At 36.8% G+C, this 13,955-nt stretch overlaps 1 protein-coding gene across 23 annotated transcripts in view; it reads right to left on the bottom strand.

The window, feature by feature from the left end:
• DTNB (dystrobrevin beta) overlaps positions 1–13,955 on the bottom strand; it is a 235,857-nt gene that overhangs the window by 113,123 nt on the left and 108,779 nt on the right. For all 23 annotated transcript variants that reach the window (XM_072767483.1, XM_072767486.1, XM_072767494.1 and 20 more), the window contains one exon: positions 3,632–3,756. In XM_072767483.1, coding sequence (XP_072623584.1) covers positions 3,632–3,756 — 125 coding nt within the window. The remainder of the gene's footprint in view (positions 1–3,631; positions 3,757–13,955) is intronic.

The following is a 13,955-nucleotide window of genomic DNA, read 5'->3' as shown; positions in this document are numbered from 1 at the left end:
CTGAACTGTACACTTGAAGTGGGTGCATTTTATCACATGTAAATTATATCTCAAAAAAACTATAGGGAAAAAAGGCACCATTTGCAACAGCAACAACAAATGTACAGAAGAATCTTCAAAAGTATAGAAGAATTAATCTAACATATATAATACCTTTCTGGGGAAAATTACAAAGCTTTACTGAAAAGCATAAAATTATATTTAAATAAATGGAAAGACATAACACATTCATGACTTAATACTGCAAAGATGTCAACTCTCCCCAATTTGATCTTTAGATTCAATGAATCTCTGTTCAAAATTCCACCAAAATTTTAAGAGGGACTCAATAGGCTGATTCTAAAACTTATGTGAAAGAGCAAAGGGCAAAGAGTAGACAAGTCATTCCTAAAAACACCACTTAATCCCTTATAATAATTAATACAGTTTGAGACTGGCATAAGGATAGAAAATGTGATCAAAGGAACAGAGAACCAGACCACACATATTTGGACACTTGGTTCATGACAACCGTGGCACTGCAGGTCAGTAGGGAAATGATAGATCATCCAATAAATGGCCCTGAAACAAGTTACTATTCAAATGCAAAGAGAAGGAAAGAAAATCAGATCTACATCACACCATATACAAAAGTCCATCCTAGGTTAAAAAAAAAAAAAAAAAAAAGCATGAGTGAGAGGTACACTGTTATAGCTAAAAGGGAGAGTGAGAAAGAGAAAATCACTATTGTATTAAAGCAGCAAAGATTTTTTTTTAAATAAAATGTAACATCAAGACTAACCAAAAAGAGAAAAGACTAATAAATTTAACCAAAAAACGGATTACAAGCAATAGATGAAATTCACTACGGAACACAGTGAGGAACAAAAGCAGTTTTTTTCCCCAGCAAGAAGAAGAAAGCAGTGGGAAACCACAGGAAGGACAAAACCAGCATAAGAAAGTCGATCCAGTCATAAAGTCCACAGGCATGATTTTGAGCAATCAGTGATGTGTAAGGAAGACCCCACTCCACTCTGATGGGAAGGTAACTGCACAGGGATGGGGACATTGGGACTACACAAAGGAATATACAGAATCAAAGCACACTGACTTTGTAATGAATATGAATTGTAAATGCTGTGTTTGGTTTTCAACTTTTTTTTGGGGGGGGGGCAGAGCCCATGTGCATGTTAGTGTGGGGAAGGGCACAGGGAGACAGAAAGAGAATCTTTTTTTTTTTTTTAAGATTTTATTTATTTATTTATTTGAGAGAGAGAGAGAGAGAGAGAGAGTGCACATAAGCAGCGTGAGGGGCAGAGGGAGAAGCAGGGGCTCCACCCCAGGGCCCTGGGATCATGACCTGAGCCAAAGGCAGACATTTAACTGACTGAGCCACCCAAGCACCCTGAGGAAGAGAACTTAAGCAGGCTCCACGCCCAGCACAGAGCCAGAGGTGGGGGCTCAAGAGCAGAACCTGAGATCATGACCTGAGCCAAAATCAAGAGTCCAATGTTTAACCGATGTAGTCACCCAGGTGCCCCTCAACTTTTTCCTTTTCCTTTTCCTTTTCTTTTCTTTTTTTTTTTTTTTTTTTTGTGAGTAGGCTCCACATCCAGCATGGAGCCCAGTGCGGGGCTTAAACTCATGACCCTGAGATCAAGACCTGATGGGGATCCCTGGGCGGCTCAGCGGTTTAGCACCTGCCTGCCTTTGGCCCAGGGTGTGATCCTAGAGTCCCGGGATCGAGTCCCACGTCACCCTCTGCCTCTCTCTCTCTCTCTGTGTCTTTCATGAATAAATAAATTAAAAAAAAAAAAAGACCTGAGCTGAGATCGACTCAGATGTTTAACCCAGGGAGCCACCCAGGCGCCCCTGATTTTAGATTTAACCCTTAATAAATCTCAGAAGACTTAGTTATGGTCACAGAAGAGAACAGAAGTATTATCAGATTTGACAATATAAAAGAGAGATGACAGAAGTCAGAGAGCCAAAAGGAAAAGGGAGAAGTAGACAAAAGATACTATTTCCTAAGTTCACCCAGCGTAAGTTGAAAGAAGTTACAAGATACAGAGGCGTAGGAATGGTGTTTAAAATTACAAAGGTAAAAATAAAATAAAATTACTAAGGTAACCAACTTTAAAAATGGTGATATAATTATGAAAAACTAGGATGGGCTGACATGTAGAGAAGAAGTGAGACTGGTTCCCTGCACAGAAGGAATTCAATAATGTCCCAAACTGGTTAGCCAAGAATTAGGGCTCTCAATACATTATTTAGAGATATGGAGGTATCCACTCACAGATCGAAAACCCAGACAATGCACAATGAAGTGTGGTGGGATGTGCTGCATTTTATTATATTCTCTTCTGTATTATTAAGTTTCTAATCTATATATACGCATTATTTTAATAAAAGTTTTTCAAAGTATTGAATGAGAAAGAAAATAAAAGATCAAGAACCCTAAGTGTTTTTTAGGGAGGTAAAAGAAACCAGATGTCTACTCAACAGAAAAACCTCTCAACACCCAGTAAAGACTAACGATCAAAAACCTACCAACTCGGGCAGCCCCGGTGGCTTAGCGGTTTAGCGCTGCCTTCAGCCCAGGGCCTGATCCTGGAGACCCAGGATCGAGTCCCACACTGGGCTCCCAGGATGGAGCCTGCTTCTCCCTCTGCCTGTGTCTCTCTCTCTCTCTCTCTCTCTTCTTCTCTCTCTCTCTCTCTGTATGTCTCTAATAAATAAATAAAATCTTCAAAAAAAAAAAAAAACCTACCAACTCTGGGGCGCCTGGATGGTTCAGCTGGTTAAGCGTCTGATGCTTGATTTCAGCTCAGGTCATGGTCTCAGGGTTGTGAGATCGAGCCCTATGTCAGGCTCCACGCTTCCATGCTGGGCATGGAGCCTGCTTAAGATTTTCTTTCTCTCTCTCTCTCTCTCTCTCTCTGCCCACCCCTCTTGAAAACAAACCAAAACAAACCAAAACAAAAAAATCCTACTGACTTTATCCAGCAGTACATACAATATCACCATTTAATTCAGAGTGAAGAATTCAGTTTAGAGGCTGAATCTTAACACTTCATTGTTTCTCCTTCATACTCTTCCTCTTTCTCTGCTTCTCTTTTTTGTTCCTGTCTGGCTTCCTTTCATTTAACATGAATATTCAAAGAAAATAAAAATAAAACACTAGTTTATTTATAGTATACAATCTCATGTTTCCTAATTTTCTCTCAATACAAAGAAGCAAATGAAGTTGATTTTCATTTCCATGTTGCCTAAACTATTTTTAAAAATAACTATAGGCATCATTGCTGCAGAGAATCTGATCTCTAATGCTGATTTAAGGAAGAACACACAAACAAAAAAAGGCAACCTTGCTAAAACCGGTTTAATAATCACTCTTTAGTATATTAATTAATGTTCCTGTTTGAGATCATTATATTACTTAGGCTTCAGGGCTCAGGAGCTAGCCTTCCACGTAAATATTTATGGTGACTTAAAGAAATGAAATCTTGAAGTCCTAAGTTCCCCCAAAAGTAAAGTATAAATCAGACGGTTAAATGTTCATGTTAGGTAAAGTTGGTTTTGATCCAAAAGAATTCAGCAAGGTCTCCATTTCAGTATAATCCATATCCATATCGAGGTGTATACTTACACAATATTTGCAAGGTCAAGTGGTTTCTCTGGTTGCTCAGGAAAAACAGGATGCGGAGGTTCTCTGGTGGGTACACACCCCAAAGATTTACTAATTGCATGGCTCAGCTTCTTTGCAGGGGATTTCTGTTCAAAGTAGAAAATAAGGAAATAAGAAACTAAATCTTCAAAAGAATAAAAAAGAATTCCAAAGGAACTTGGTGACAAGAACTGCAGAAAATTTCTTTTGAAATAAAAACTAAGATGCATTATAATCAACATTATTGGGCTTTACAGAAAGAAACCTACAGTTGTTCCAAGGACACTTGTGGTCCTTCATTTCTATGCTTACTCCCTCATTTCTACGGTGCACTCTACGTTAATGTTAACTTTCCTTTTGAACCTCTCTCTGTGCCCCTTGCATGAACTCTCCCTTTTGAGGCTTCTGGATCATTTTTTGTAAGATGTTATACTTAATTTCCCAATCAGAGTCAGAAATTTTTGCTGGACTAAAATACTAAAGGCTAAGATAATGCTGAGAGCTCGTGGCTTTTGAATGTTAGCAAATTAGCTGACTAAGTCACATCCCAAAACGTGCCTATTAAGAGAATATTCCGAAAATAAATGTGAGGCAGAACATTTGGTGCTAAGGGTCTGGCTATGTATACAGACACAGACGAGTGCCCTCATCTACACAGGCAGTCAGCATCAGACCTGTGACTATAAAATTCAGATACACTGAAGGTACAAGAGTAAGTTGGCATACTAATACATTTCTCTGTAAGGTAGAAGAAAATACACCAAATCCAAAAACTAGTGAGTCTAAGATTTAACAGTAAATATGCACAAAAGTGAACAATACGCCACAACTAAGTTATCCAGAACATTCACATTGGAAAAAAAAAAAAAAAAAAAGAACATTCACATTGGAAACCCATATATAAAGGAGGCTCTTCATACATTGATATTATTGCTCAGCCAATTTCCTTTAAATGACACGGTTGTTGAGCTTTCTTTGGAAGGATATTAACTGCAAAAAGATGTAAGTATTTCATTCTGCACTCTCTACAGTGTACTACCATATGTACCACTCTAACTGAAAAACAGAACTTGTTTGCAGCTGTGGGCCTTATCAATACCACATCTCCATTTAATATTTATATGCTGCTTGCATGTATTTAACATAAAATAAGCAAAACTCTCGTTGCCTTTAAGACTATGTAAGGAAAGAAAGGGCACCTAGGTGACTTAATCATTAGGCATCCAACTCTTGATTTTGGCTCAGGTCATGATCTCAGGGTCATGGGATTGAGCTACATGTCAGGCTCCATGCTCAGCACAGAGTCTACTAAAGACTCTCTCCTTTTCCCCCACCCCTACCTCCCCACCCTCTGCTCTTCCCACCCTCTCTCTCTCTCCAAAATAAGTCTTAAAAAAAAAAAAAGGCTATATAGGGAAAATTACTACTTTGTTTATAACACAGGCTAAATAATACCAATTTCTTCAGAAACTTCGTATATTGGCTCCAAATCAACTATCACTAACCCCTTTAACACATTAAATTCTGGGCAAAATCTAAATGTAATCTGATTTCCTAAAAGTCCTACAAAGCTAAACAAAGCAGAAATGTTAAACACCCCCCACCCCACGTGCTTTCTCTCCTTTTTGCCTAATGACGGGCTGAAATGTGACTTGACCCTCCCCTCTCATCTGTTTTCTACACAGCCCCAGACCTTGTGTCACTTCTGCCTAACACCTTTCAAAGGCTGATAATCACTTACAGAATGAGGTCTAAACACGTACCATCACATCCCATACAAAAGCCTTCCTATCTGGCTCCCATCTCTCCTCTTCCTAGTACGTACATGAGGAGCTAGCTACTCAGCCCAAACACCATGCCATTCTGATATTGCCCTTTGCCTGTCTATTTTTCTGTAGGTTTTCTGCTCAGGTCTGCAGACTCCTTGCAAGCCTTGCCCTGGGCAGACCTTCCTTCTGGCTCCAGAAGTCAGAGACCACCTTTTCCACATACCTGTTTACTGTGCATGTTTCCACTGCTATGCTTAATCATGCTATGGTGCACTTTTTAATTTATGTGTCTATCTCTGTGAAACTAGTGCTCCTGAAAAAGTAGAATCTGTGTCTTATTCATCTTTATAGTCCCAGAATCTGTCCTGTAATAGAACATGTTATTTGAGCAATTTGCCTAGATGAATTTTCTACATTGCTTTTTCCTGGCCAAACCACATAAGCTTATTTTTTGAGTTATAACACAAGTATGATACAGAGAACATCAGAGAATACCTTGATTCACCTTTACAACTAAATCTGTAATCCACATATTAATTTCATGATATTTTGTTATGTCTGAGAACCACCTGGGACATTAATTCACGTAGTCTATGTGAGATGGATAATCAGAGAGACTACTTTAGCTGCATCCTGAGCAAAAACAGCCATGGAATCAGAGGTTTCAGGGAACCTGGGTGGCTCAGTGGTTGAGCATCTGCCTTTGGCTCAGGCTGTTATCCTGGGGTCCTGGGATCGAGTCCCGTGCCAGGCTAATTCAGAGAGCCTGCTTCTCCCTCTGCCTATGTCTCTGTTTCTCTCATGAATGAATAAATAAAATCTTAAAAAAAAAAAAAGAAATCACAGATTTTCGGTGTATATTTTATAATACAATTACAAATTAAATTAAAACAATTACCTGATGATTAAATGTTTCCCTCTTTATCACCTTATAATCCCTAGCAGTATGCTTGTAATGCTTTTGAGAACTCTGCTTTAAAACCAAGGTTTAACTTCAGATCCAACTTTGAGTCTCAAAAATATAGACTGAAAGGTAAAACTAATACATCAAAGTCAATGCCAAATAATTAGAACATATCAAGAGTTCTGACATGCACAGAAAGGGAAAAAACTGAGAATATATATAGAAATTAGAATATGAACTAAGGACCAAACCAAAAAGGATTACTCTGAAAATTTTTAAAATAACGTATTCAATTAGGTTGTCTAAATATGTAAATAAATGACTTCCTTAAGAAGATATCAAAGAGTAAATTAGGATATGCACCTGACGTGAATTTTGCTATCTAGCTAGTTTAGGAGGCTAAGATTAACAAAGCCTGAAATCCTGAATGCAAAAATGGTTAGAAGCTCCAAGATAGGGACATCTCCTCTCCAGCTCCTGAGCCCCTGGGACAATGCCTAGGACTGGCGGTTAGTCATTCAATATTTACAGAAGTGAGGAAGAAAGGTAGTCTGGGTACAGACTGGTGTCTTTCACACCTCGTTTAAGCTACTCTGCCAAACACAGCATTTTACATCTCTGTACCTTCCCATCACCTGGACTCTAAAATTAATAAACATATGGAAAGGCCTTAACCTGAAAAGGTACATCTTTCCCAACACACTCATAGGTGATGATTTTCAAACTTTGTGCATTTTCAGTACCTTAATCAACATTACCGAATTTCAAACCATTTCCTACCATCTCTTAAAAATACTACAGGTTACAATAAAAAAAAAATACATAGCCGAGTATATAAAATGTGCATGTGCAGTTTAAACAGTTATAAAACAAATACCCACCTACCCTCTATTCTGCCTGAGAAACAGAAATATGGGAGTCACTCTGAAGCCTTGCAGTGGGATCTTATGCTAAGAGCCCCCTCTCCACCATACCTGCTCCTCTCCTGGTAACCTGTATTCTGGATTTTGTATTAATCATGTCTTTGATTTTATTACTTTAGCAATTATGTATAAATAATACATGATTTATTTAATACATGTTTAAAACCTATATAGACTTAGATATATTTTGCTGCAACTTGCTTTCACTTAAAATTATGTTACAAATCATCCATATTGATATATGTATCTGTAAGTCGTACATTTTTTTCACCAACTGATTGTATCTCACTGCTTAATTACATCATAATTTATATATCCATTCCATTGCTGATGAACATTTGGGTTGCTTCCATTTTTTCCCTCTCACGCACAATGGTGCTATAAGCTTTCTTGTCCAGGTCTCCAGAAGGCCATGTGTAAGAGTTTCTTTCATCAGAATGGAATTACCCGATCATGAGTTATGCACATTCAATTTTACTAGGCACTGCCAACTTGTTTTTACAAAGTGGTTACAATAATTTCTACTCCATCAGCTGTGTGAGAGACTTCTTAAATCTCCACACTCTGGCTAACCCTTGTTATTGTCAGACATTTTAACATTTGCCAGTCTAGTGGGTGATAAATGATACTGTGGTTTTAATTTGCAATTCTCTGATTGCCAAAAAGGTTGAGCATCTTTTCCAATGTTTATGAGCCATTTGGGTTTCTTCTGTGAAATGCTTATTCCTGTCTTTGGTGTAGCATTTCACTGGGTTGCCTTTCTCTTACTGATTTGTAGGAGTTCCTTTTTTTTTAATTTATTTTTTAAAGACTTTGAGACAGTGAGACCAAGTGAGTGAGACAGAGAGAGAGTGAGCACAAGTAGGGGGAGGGACAGAGAGAAAGGGAGAAGCAGACTCTGCGCTGAGCCCAGAGCTCCACGTGGGGCTCCAGAGGGGGCTCCATCCTGGCACTCCAGGATCATGACCTGAGTCAAAGGTGGCTTAACCTATTGAGCCACCCAGGAGCCCTATAAGAGTTCTTTATATTTTTTGTATTTTAACCCTACAGAAGTTAGGTTTTACAAAGAACTCCTTCTTTAAGGCTTTATTTTGATGGACAGTCATCTTTAACTACTGTAATGGTAGTCCCAATTTATTAATCTTTTCCTTTATATTTTGTGCTTTTTGTATCTTAAGAAATATTCCCTCCCTGAGATCATAAAGATATTCTCCTACACTGTCTTCTCAAATTTTTTATTTTTCTCTGATATTCAATTTAAATCTACTTAGATTTTCTTATAGATATGAGGAAAGAATCCAAGTTTATTCTTTATAGATAATCAATTGCCACACAACCATTTAATAAATAGGTCATTTGTTTTCTACTCCATATTCCATTTCTGTCTCCGTACAGTGTAACAGGGATTGAATTGTAGCTTCCTCATATCCTCTGAGGTAGTATCTTACGAGTCTTGTTCAGGAGTGTCTTCATTACTCCTGACCCTTTGTATCTCCCCTTAAATTTTAAAACGAGTTTTTATTTACCACAAAATATCCTGTCGGGATTTCAATGGGAACTTATCAAATCTATAGAAAATTTTGGAGAGAAATGCCATCTTCATATATTGAACATTTCTTTTATCAATGTGTTCAACTTCTCATATATTTTAAACCTTCTTTAATGTCTTTCAATGAAGTTAAACTCTTGTCCATAAAGGATCTATACAACTCTCTTACTTCTAGTTTTTTATACATAAATTTTGTAACCAACAACCCTGCTCTCATTTTACTTTAAAGAATTGTAGTAAGGGGCACCTGGGTGGCTCAGTTAAGTATATGACTTTGCCTCAGGTCATAATCTCAGGGTCCCTGGGATCAGCGGCCCCCACCTCCCTGGTCAGGTTCCAACTCAGCAGGGAGTCTGCTTCTCCCTCTCCAGCTTCCCCTCCCCCTGCTCATGCTCTCTTTCTCTGTCAAACAAATAAAATCTTTAAAAAGAGAGAAGAATTATAGTAAGGCATACATAAAAATTTACCACCTTAATCATTTTAAAGTGTACAGTTCAGTAAAATATATTCACATTGTTGTACAATCAATCTCCAAAATTTTTTCATCTTGCCAAACTGAAATGCTATTTTCATTAAACAACTTCTCATTTCCCCTTCCCCTCAGTCCCTGGTTACCACCAGTCTACTTTTTGGTTCTATGAATATTACTACTCTAGACAACCTCATATAAATAGAATTATACAGTATTTGCCTTTTTGTGACTGGCTTCTATTACTTAGAATAATGTCCTTCAGGTCCATCCACGTTGGAGCATGCGTCAGAATTTCTTTCCTTTATCAAGGCTGAATCATATTCCATTGTATATGTATACCACATTTTGTTTATCCATTTATCCATCAATGGACACTTGAGTTGCTTCCAAGTTTCAGCTGTTGTAAATAATCTATTATGAACATGGGTGTATAAATATCTCAAGATTATACTTTCAATTCTTTTGGAATATACCCAGAAGTAGAATTATTGGTAATTCTATATTTAATTTTTTGAGAAACATCCATACTGTTTTCCACAGTGGCTGCACCATTTTACATTGTACCAAACATGGGTTCTAATTTCTCTACATACTCACCAACACCTTCTCTTTTTTTAAATAGTAACCATCCTAGTAGGTGTGAGGAATATCTCACTGTCGTTTTGATTTGCATTTCCCTAATGATTAGTGATGTCACTTATCTTTTCATATGCTTGTAGCCATTTTTATATCATCTTTGGAAAAATGTCCATTCAAGTTCTTAGCCTATTTTTCATATGAGTCACTTGGTTTCTGCTGTTGAGTTATAGAAGTTCTTTAGATATTCTAGATATGAACACCTAATCAGATACGTGATATACAAATATTTTCTCCCATTCCATCATTTGCCTTTTCACTATGTTTGTGTCCTTTGATGCACATAAGTTTTTAATTCTATTGATTTATCTGAAGATTCTCTCAGACTTCCTACAATGACAGTTATCATCAAATAATGACAATTTTGTTTCTTTTCAATTCAAACACTTTTTCCTTATTTATTATGCTGCTTAGGACTACCAATAAAATGCTAAGTGGAGGTGGTGAAGCGAAGCTTTGTTTTGCTTAGCAATCTTAAATAATTTTAACATTTCATTAGTAAATATAATGAATACTATCAGTTTTTATAAATATATTAGGTTGCTAAGGTTTTTTGTTTTGAAGAGTTTTTTTCTGGTGTATCTGTGTGTGTAAATTATTGATGGATACCAGGTTAAATTTTTTAAAATAGACACATCTTATGTAAGTCTTTTCAGATGATTATATGGGTTTAACCCATTAATCTATGAATTTAGTTTTGTTGTAATAATTTATCTTTAATTGCTGGAATAAAACTAGTGTGGTCCTGATGTACTATCTTTTTTGTACACTGCTAGATTCAGCTTCATAGTATTTTCTTTAGGTTTTCATTTCTATTCATGAAAACAGCTTATAATTTTCCTTTCTTACTGTCCTCATAAGGTTTTGATACGAAGGTTATTCTCGCCTCAGGAATGAAACTGGAATGCTCATTATTTTTTCTGGAATCTAGGAAGTTTTACATAATACTGGAATTCATTTTTTCTTTGAATATTTGCTGAAACTCCTATCAAGTCATTCAGGCCTGGGACGCCTGGGTGGCTCAGTGGTTGAGCGTCTGCCTTTGGCTCAGGTCGTGGTTCTGGGGTCCTGGGGTCGGAGCCCACCTGCTTCTCCCTCTGCCTATATCTCTGCCTCTCTCTCTGTCATGAATAAATAAATAAAATCTTAAAAAAAAAAAGCCATTCAGGCCTGTTTATTTGGAAGCTTTTTATGCTACTAAATCAAATTATTTAATGATTATACTACTATTTGGGATTTTTATTCCATCTTGAACCAGTTTTGGTAAGTAAGGTTGTTCTAGGAATTTATTCATTATCAACTAAGCTTTCAATAACCAATGTACTGCTTTTTTCTTGTCACTTTCTGTTCATTGATTCCTAAGCCAAATGCACTATAATCACAGAATATAGTTTATATGATAGTAATTCTCTTTTGAGGCTTCCTTAATGTGGTCAATTTATTTTTATTTTTTTATTTTTTTAATTTTTATTATTTTTTTTAATGTCAATTTTTTAGTGTTTGACAAGATGTGTAATCATTAATTACTGGGTACATTCAAATTTTCTATAGTCATTGTCTAATGATTCTAACAACTGTTGAGAGAAGTATGGGAAAATTACCATTTTAATAATGTATTTTTCAACTTCTATTGTGCCCCTAATAATATTATTTATGTATTGTATAGCTACATTAGTATATGTATTTCTGTGGAATTGTTAACTGCTTTATTTTTTAAGATTTTATTTATTTATTCATGAGAGACACAGAGAGAGAGGCAGTATGAGCACTGGGTGTTATTCTGTATGTTGGCAAAATGAACACCAATAAAAAATAAATTTATAAAAGAAAAAAAAAGAGAGAGAGAGAGAGGCAGAGACACAGGTAGAGGGAGAAGCAGGCTCCATCCATGCAGGGAGCCCAACGTGGGACTCGATACTGGGTCTCCAGGATCACACCCTGGGCCGAAGGCAGCGCTAAACTGCTGAGCCACCCAGGATGCCCCGAACTGCATCTTTTTATTCTGGCAAACTATCTCTGGTAAAAAAAAGTTTTTATTGTGACCGAATATACATAGTGTAAAATATACCATTTTAGCCTATCTGGTAAAGATTTTTGTCCTGAAATCTATTTTCTGAGATTAATATAGTTTTACTAAATTTCTTTTGGTTGGTACTTTGCCTAATATGTTTTTTTTTAACCTTAATGTTTAACCTTTTTGTATCTTTTTTTTTTTTTTTTTGCTGTCTCATAAACAACATAAAGTTCAATTTTTAAAAATAGTCATTTGACAACTGCTGCTTTTTATCTGGAACGTTAATTTACTGATTACGAATATACTTTTATTTCTATGGTTTATTAAATCATTGTTTTATTATTTATTTGATTACTTTCCCTTTATCTTTTCTTACTTTTTTTAGGTTTTGTTTTCTCATTTTTCTCATTTTATTTTGTTTTCCTTTTTTGGCAACCATACTCTGAGTCTACTCTTCTAGTGTTTGCTTTTTGTTGTTTTTTCCCCTGAACTGGGAGAAATGGTTATTAAGAATGTATTATCAGTATGCCTGGGTGGCTCAGGGTCAGGTGTCTGCCTTCAGCTCAGGTCGTGATCCTGGGATTAAGGATCAGGTCCCACATTGGGCTCCCTGTGAGAAGCCTGCTTCTCACTCTGCCTATGTCTCTGCATCTCTCTCTCTCTCTCTCTCTCTCTCTCTCTCTCTCTCTCAGTCTATGTCTCTCATGAATAAATAAATAAACCAAAAAAAAAAAAAAAAAGAATGTAGTGTCACATACCTGACAGGAGCTTTTGCACACTAAGAAAGGCTAATTTAGCCCTCTCAACAGTCTTATCAATTAGATGTTAAGAGTCTCAATTTGATAGGTACAGAAACTAAAGCTAATAGAAACTCAGTGTGTCTTATTCTTTTCACAGTACAATAAGCCCCTCCACGGGTGAAATGACTGAGAGAAAGAACACATAGGGATTAGGAAAGACAGTGAGACATTCTTGCAAACAGCCAGCAACTGACTGGGGATGCCAAGTACCACAATGAAGTCATGGGTCATCCAGCCATGGGACAGAGTTTTCAAATGAGGGGTAGATTCCAATGTAGGGAGCAAGAGGTGGTCTGTGCTGTTACTGCTGCACCATGTGCTCCTATGCAGGGCTAAAACTTGCTTTCCTCAGACAACCATAGACCAGGCACTAAGACACTCTGAACAAATTTTTTGTTGAGCTCAGATGATGGTATTTTCAATCAGCCTGGAGCTAACTGCTTGCACAGCACAGGCACATGGTGACAGGCCCTGACACTTGGGAGCTCAATAGCCTAATGGAAAAAGCTCAGGATTGGTGCCTCGGAGGCCATTCCTGTCATGTTCACTTCAAATTACTCTCTCTGCGTCCATCATCCTGAGCTCCAAGCCACCATAGAGGGGATCCACGAAGAAACATAAGCCTCTTAAATCCTCAGACAAGCCAGGAACCTCCACTAACTTTTTTAACATGAATACTTGCCACAATCTTAATTAGCATCTATACTCTCATCCTCTAAACTTAAAAGTCTTTAACTCTACTCATGCCTTAACTACAGTCATGTCATAGTTGACTAGTTCTCTAGTTGCATCTTATTTTAAACCCACCAAAATTAGTCAATTATTATTTTACACATGATGCTTATTTACATTTACCCACATTTACCAATTCCACTGTGCACCATTACTTCTTGTATCCCATTTCTTCCTTATTGCTTCTATTGATTTTTCCCTAAAGTATATATTTTATTATTCCTTCAGCAACAGTCTATTGGTGGCAAAACCACTAAGACTTTTTCCAAAAATAGATTTTTTTTTCCCTCTTTGCTCTTGAATGGATTAGCTAAGTATATAATTCTAGTTTGATTTTATGGCTCTATCCTTTATTTGCCTTTCACATTTTCCATTTCCCTACTGTGTTCAATATTCTATATCCTGGTTAATTTCTTCAGATGTTTTCCATTCCCTAATTTTTGCTGTAGCTGTCTCTAATTTTCTATTTAACCCCTCTTTAACCTTAATATTTTTTATTTTTAGAAG

The sequence above is a fragment of the Vulpes vulpes genome, chromosome 8 (assembly GCF_048418805.1).
Source record: "Vulpes vulpes isolate BD-2025 chromosome 8, VulVul3, whole genome shotgun sequence".
In the NCBI taxonomy this organism is placed as follows: Eukaryota; Metazoa; Chordata; class Mammalia; order Carnivora; family Canidae; genus Vulpes; species Vulpes vulpes.
Note: the sequence above shows the minus strand (reverse complement) of the source record. Positions and strands in the feature narration are given on the sequence as shown.